Source organism: Protobothrops mucrosquamatus, unplaced genomic scaffold, assembly GCF_001527695.2.
Source record: "Protobothrops mucrosquamatus isolate PMUCROS unplaced genomic scaffold, P.Mucros_1.0 scaffold83, whole genome shotgun sequence".
Lineage (NCBI taxonomy): Eukaryota > Metazoa > Chordata > Lepidosauria > Squamata > Viperidae > Protobothrops > Protobothrops mucrosquamatus.
The window spans coordinates 1,246,365-1,253,330 of NW_015386460.1; the positions used below are offsets into that span (position 1 = coordinate 1,246,365).

At 38.0% G+C, this 6,966-nt stretch overlaps 1 protein-coding gene across 1 annotated transcript in view; it reads right to left on the minus strand.

The window, feature by feature from the left end:
* Positions 1–1,656: 1,656 nt before the first annotated feature.
* The window catches only part of OSBPL10 (oxysterol binding protein like 10), a 71,066-nt gene continuing 65,756 nt past the window's right edge, over positions 1,657–6,966 (minus strand). Inside the window, exons 11-13 of the mRNA XM_029283430.1 lie at positions 5,333–5,515; positions 3,992–4,145; positions 1,657–1,758 (exon numbers count right to left, since the gene is read on the minus strand). Coding sequence (XP_029139263.1) covers positions 1,711–1,758; positions 3,992–4,145; positions 5,333–5,515 — 385 coding nt within the window. The 3' untranslated portion in view covers positions 1,657–1,710. The remainder of the gene's footprint in view (positions 1,759–3,991; positions 4,146–5,332; positions 5,516–6,966) is intronic.

Sequence of the window (6,966 nt, forward strand, 5' to 3'; positions counted from 1 at the left end):
TATAAATTGAATGCATTCCATAAACATAATTAAAGCATGATATTACTTATATAATACTTTGTTTTACTGTATATAGATAGATATGTATAATTTTGACTGCCATCTTAAGATTTTCATTGAAAAAATACTTTAAAAGCTAGTAAAACTTTCATTAGCCTTTCATTCATTATTGAGATATAAAAATTCAAGCAGACAAGGCACAAAAATAATCAAGGTCAGTTCAAAATGTATACATTGAAAAAAAGCTATAAATACGGTTTTATGGACTGAATAGAGAACTTTCTACTTTGATAGTTTTAATTTAATTTAAAGCTACATTGCTATTAAGATACATGAGCAATAATATTGAAGCTATAACTGTGGGGACAAGGTGTACACTTATTTTCACTTTGTAAAAGCTGATCTGTCTTACTGTACTATGAATGGGATTTTGCAATCTTCTGTAAGGAATCTTCATGTGTGCTGGACTTCTTCATACATGATTAACGATCAGTTGGACCATTCTGAAGTTAGGGGTAGTTTACATCTCCCTCATCTTGAGAAAGCAAAGCTTCCTCATTCACCATTCTAGTTGGATGGGATTAATACCCAAACCAGCTGGCTGGTACAACAGAATGGGCATTCTAAATAGCACAAACCTTTTCATGGAAAATTAAATTTATTTCCTAATCTTTTCTCCCAATAGTTGATAAATATTATTTAGGTATGTAGTTAGTTTATTGCAAGGAAATAGTTCATAGCAAATAACAGAGTTTAGATTCTAGCTTTGTTGTCTCTTTTTACAGCAACAAGTGATATGGAGGAAGTCTTTCCTTTCGCTTTTGGACTTGTACCAAATTTCATCTCAACAGCTAGCCTTTTTTTTTTAACAAATAATTTCAATGATCCTAAAAGTAAGTTCTGCATTTATGAGTTGCTGTCCTTCTTTGAGGAAGATGGATGTTTACAAATATGTAAAATAAAATAAATTGATGTAGTCAACAAAACTGGATGTAGAAGCCAAAAAACTATTCATGAATTTGAAAAATGAATAGTTTCAGAAATCTCTGGTTCACCTACCTATCATTAAATTATCAAACTTCTACATTCTCCAAAGAAACAAAAATATCCATTAGATACACAAAGCACATAGTGAGAAGTATGGGATCAATAGCTAACATAATTGCTTAGATATTTCTATTTTCCTACATGGCACCAGGAAACAAAGTTTTCAGAGTGACCCAAAAAGGCAGAAACATGCTTTTACATGTTACATCCAAACAAACAAACAAAAATATTCTTCTCAAAATATGTTCTTTAGGCAGGCTCTGTTATAGCTGTAAGTTATTCAGTGGCTTTAAGTGCAAAACTTTGGCAGTGTGAAAAATACAAAAATTCATCAATACTAGAAAGTGATAATAATGTGAAGTCTGATCCTACAAGCAATGTGGTACACATTGATTTCAGTGCAAGATCAGATATTAATTAATATCTGTGTGATATGTGTACTACATACAATAAACACATAAGGTATCAACACATAGGAAGCATATCCACTTCTAATATATGCATATATAGTAGAATGGCTCTTCAATAAACTTGAGTTTTTCATTTGGAGGTGCATTATTTACAAAATGCAGCTTTAATTTCCAAGAAGACAATCACATCTGAAGATTAAATAATGCATCTTTTTAATGCCTTTAGAAAATGGGCATTTGAATCCAGGTGAATTTAGCAATGACTCTTCCAGAGGGGATTAAAGTACATCCACCCATCGCCCTGAAAAGAATTACAGAAATTCAGATAAGAATCTTTACTAAATGTAAGAATTATCAAAAATATAATACACTTAAGTGGTAAAATCTCCGTTAAGAAAATATCAAGGACATCCAAAATATTTGTTGACATTCTTCTGGCAATAGTTTCCAATTATGTAGATCAGTGGTTCTCAACCTTTTTAATGCCGCGACCCCAACCGGTCGTAAGTCGAGGACTAAACCGGTCGTAAGTCGAGGACTAAACCGGTCGTAAGTCAAGGACTACCCAACCGGTCGTAAGTCAAGGACTTTCCCTGCCCGGGAGCGCCACGCATGCGTGGTTCTGCCCCCTGCGCCGGCTGAGGCATAGCTGGCAAGCGGCAGAGACGGAGCAGGCCGACCACCAGCTGGCCCAGCCCAAGGGAGGTAAGGCACCCGCCAGAAAAGGGGGGGAAATGGCGGACAAAAAAAATGGCGGACAGCCTTGCTTGGCGACCCCCATGAAATGGTCGATCGACCCCAAATGGGGTCCCGACCCACAGGTTGAGAACCACTGTTCTAGACATATTGGAAAGCCTTGCTAAATGGTTTTAATCCAAAGCTGCTAGCATTGGTTCTCTTTATATTCACCAGGTTCTCTTTGTACTTACCAGGTTTGCCAATGTCTGATTTAAAAAAATGAAAACAAAAAAATGGTTGGTGCAAAACAAAACTACCAAGAATGCCTCTGGGCCTCAAATGGGTACCACAAGTCTCTTAGGCAGCTGCAATCCCATAATTTTGTGTGGGAGTATGCTCACATTCTAAGAAACAACTATGGCAGCAGGCACCGGAGAAGTAGCATCCCGAGAAATCAATGCTTTGTAACTTAGCAATCCTTCAAGTCAACATTTTGCAGGAAAACATGTTGCATAAACACCAGATATATCTGGTGAAAAGGACCAAGAAGAAGGATCCTTAGAATAAGCCTGGATAGCTAATAGAGGAGAAGTAGCCCATTACACTACAGCTGGCCCCATTCAAAACACCCCCCCAACTGTTTGTCCAGTATTTGCAAAGGGGCTGCTAGGAGAAACAGTTGCAGGGCCACCAGTTCCATTGCCCAGTCTACATTTAAATCTAACCATCCACCGAAACACAAATTGAATTGACTGGAAAGATTTTCAGGAACATGAGAATAAACTAGTCTCATTGTGGGAACTCATTAGTATAGTTTATTATTTATCTTGGCAGCAGTGTTGGCATCGCCATCACATTTCAGTCTGGGACACAATAATAATAGAAAACCTCTAATTTATTGTGGTGACAACCCATTAGTAGTGTTGTGATTCTGTGCCAGCCTGTATTCCCAACAGCTGAGTCTGGGGAATCTGAGGAGGAGGAGGTGGAGGAGGCATTTGAAGGGCCATCAGGGTCAGAGGGAGGCTGTGATGAATTACAAGACTCACGGTTTGATGAAGAGCCTGGGCCCTCCAGTCGTGTTCCTGATGAAGCTCAGCTGTGTGGGGAGAATGAGTCAGATTTGGAGGATTCACACCTGATGGACATGATGATTGATGCTCGTAGACCAGCAATTAGAGAGAGCAGATCAGCAGCAGTCAATACGACAACTCCAGGGGAGGAGGAGAAGGCACTGAGAGGCAATGCCTTGGGACTGCTGTATAAAAAGGGAAGGTGTGGGCGGTGCTGGTTGCTGAATGCAACCGTTGCAAAGTACTTCATGGGATCATGTTCTGTTAGTATTGCCGGTGACTACTTTTCTGTTTGCATCATGTTTCGTGTGGACAATTTCCTCCATTTGGATTGTGTTTTGCTGCTTTTGTTTCTGGACTATTTGGCAGGTTTGTTACCCATATTAAAAGGGGTTTGTTTTGTTTTGAGTCTTCAGCCTATTTTCTCAATAGGGGTTTGGTCCTTGTGCCTTTAACAAGGATGGCTATAGGCTGGGATAGAACAAGTAGTTCTGTCCAGCCCATATTTCTCCTCCCTTTCTGTTCTTTATATAGCATACAAAATTTCACTCAAAACCTGATAGCTAAAATGTGGTCATTTCTAGCTGCTGGTGTATGTAGCTTTTTTTTTTTTGTTCTGCTTAATCAAATATTTATCCATATCACCCTTATCTCTAAGCATTTTACTCTAAACAGTTGTATAATTAATAAAGACCTGCAAAACTCAAAATGTCATAAAGATATTCAAATGCAATGACTTGCTATGAATGGACATTTTTGTCGTCTTATTATCTTTTCCATTACCTCTTTGATAAAATATTTTGGTTTCCAAAGTGTGTTGCTAGCTGCTCGTTGTCTCTCCTCTTTTCGCTGCCTCTCCTCAAGGAAGTGCTTTTGTTCTGTTGCCACATCAATGTCACCTTCCTTCAGGGCAGCAGTGACATGTTGCCATAAATGCCTTAGATACAGACAGAATGAGAAGGCTTGATTTGAAAGCAAACCTGTTCTAAAAGAGCTATAGGACTCTTTGCCTGTTGGTTTGCATGGAAGGAAACTCATGGACAAAGTCGACTAGAGCCCTGAGGAGATAGGATCAAGCCATAACTGCCAGCATGGAAACACTTTTTCAGAAAAGTACAACAAAAGCAACAAATTTAAAAAAGAAAAAAAAAGAGCAAGCTTCGTATGAAAAGCAAATGTACTAATTTTTAATATTAATAAGATTAAATGTTAGTAATAAATTGGTAATATTAATTTTACATTGCAGTAGCTGTTAATCCAAAATTATATCATTGGACTTCTGCTTATCAAAATTTTTATTTACTTATTTAGAAGATGGATATGGCTGCCTATTTTACATATGTACCTGGACAGCTAACAACAGAAAACAAAAGCATTTAGTTATCTAAAGCTCTTTTTCTTTGAACCAAAATGGTAAGAGTAGATACTGACTCCAGAGGCTCCTACAACATTTCCCAGAGCTATTTCTTTTCCAAATGTTTTTGGAGGATCAATTAAGGCATGGCCCTCAGATTTGCCATTTGGAGCACCTAATGAAAATAGGGGACATGAATGTAGGAATAAGCAAAGACTTGTATGTGCTTGCTCCAATCTGAATATTTACAAACTATTCTGTATACCGCTGATTAAAATGAACTACAGGAAACTATTAAACTGTGTAAACCATGAAGAATACTTACGGTATATTGAAAACATACAATTAGAAAAGATTAAATGTTTTCCCTTATCAACTATTTTATTTAGAACTGTCATGAATCTGTTTTCTCTGGAAACACCATACAATCTTTTGACATCCTTTACATGGATCAATTTATTCCATAACAATTAATAAAAATATTTTCAATTCACCTACAATTAGTTCAGCATGCTCTTATGTATTTTTGAATTCCTTATGAGTTGCCCTTAATCATAAGGAAATCCACAGGAAAGTAACGCTGGGCCATTTTGGCCTAGAGCACGGAAGCTTCCCTATTCCATTCAGCATGCTGCAGTGCATCTATCTAGCAAAATCATGCGCTTAGAAAAATCTTTTTAAAAATGCTGTTTACAAAGAAACCTACTCGTTGATTATTAGTTGCCTTAAATACAACTAAAAGAGATGAGATTTCACCAAAAGAGTTTCACCTTGATTCAAATGGGCCTTGTTTTGATATTGGTCTGATCTTCTTCCGGATTATGGGTAATTTGGTGGTATCAATTATTTTGGTTTCACCACTGTTATATGTGAATTCCAGAATGCCATTCCACTCTCCTTGTGCTTTACACACTATGGTATTGGTTGGATTATGCTTCACTTCTGCTGTAACCCTAGTATAAATAATAAAGGTTTAAGATTACTGACATTCGCATATACCATAAATACTTCACCACAACAAAATTCAGAAAAATCAGTGTAGGTGCTTATGATTTTGCTTTTTAAAAATATATGTCAGATATACTTTTGAAGTAGACAGCATTCTTGATATAAGTTCAGTATGTTTTAAACTTAAATAACAGAAACAATTCTTCGTGCCAAAATATTGATCACATTGCAGGACAAATGTGACCGCATTGTTTTTTTAAAAAGGGAAATAACAATACAATGAGCACAATTTACCAGGATATTCTTCAAAATGAGCTCTACTGGAAGTTTTCATCTTCCTGTACAGAGCTTTTTCATTTCAACTGTATGTATGTGTATGTGTGTGTGTGTGTGTATGTTTTCTGAGGTTTTCGCGGGTGTTTGATAGTCTGATGTAATGGAAAAATGCAGAACAATGAATTTCACACTTCACTGTATTCTGACTCAATGGTGTCTCTATACATACATATTAAAGCCACAGGACATAAAATTGACTTTAAAAAGACCAGAACTATCGCCAAAACTGAACACTTTAACTACAGAATAATCAGAGAAGCCATCGAGATAGAAAACCGCCCACACAGCATGAATAAACGAGATGATACCTCCCACCTACCAGCCATTTGGAAACCCACCCTTATTGGCAAACGAGTCCCTAACACGAAGAATGACACCAGACCCACACTCACGAAAACCACACAGGATGTCACCACCACACATGCACGCAAAAAGCAAACCCAAACCCACACAGATGATGAGGCACGACCACAAACTAGAAGCCAGTCCACAGCTGCATTATTAGCCACTTTAAACCCCTCCAATCCATACATGAAGCAAACTGACACCCACCATAAAGATGTGGCACGACCACGAACACGAAGCCAAACAACAGCAACGAAGCTCACCATCTCAAATCCCCCTGCAACTCAGACTAACCTGAGCATAACAAAGCCCCCACCCAAACAGAACACTCCCCCATCCAATCAGAGCACAGCCAACCCCGCATCCAATCAGAGCACAGCCAAGCTCCTTAACCAATCAGAACACACCTCCACCCAATCAGAACACAGCCAAGCTCCCACCCAATCAGTTCAAACCCCACTGGCAGTTAAAAGGAAGAAACAGCTGCGATCACACATTACTCCTAGAAGCACGAAGCTGAAAACACCAGCCTGAAGATGACGAATGGGACTTCGTCGAAACGTCGCCAAGACACTTCCAATTTTATGCGGGAGAAAACCCGAATAACCAAAGACCTACATACAAACACCCGCGAAAACCTCAGAAAACACACACACACACACACACACACACATATATATATAGTCACAAGCAACTGCAGAATTGAAAGCCATACACAATAGTCCAACCAATATTTTGTGTATTTTAATAGACTATTTTTAGTATTTTAATAGAC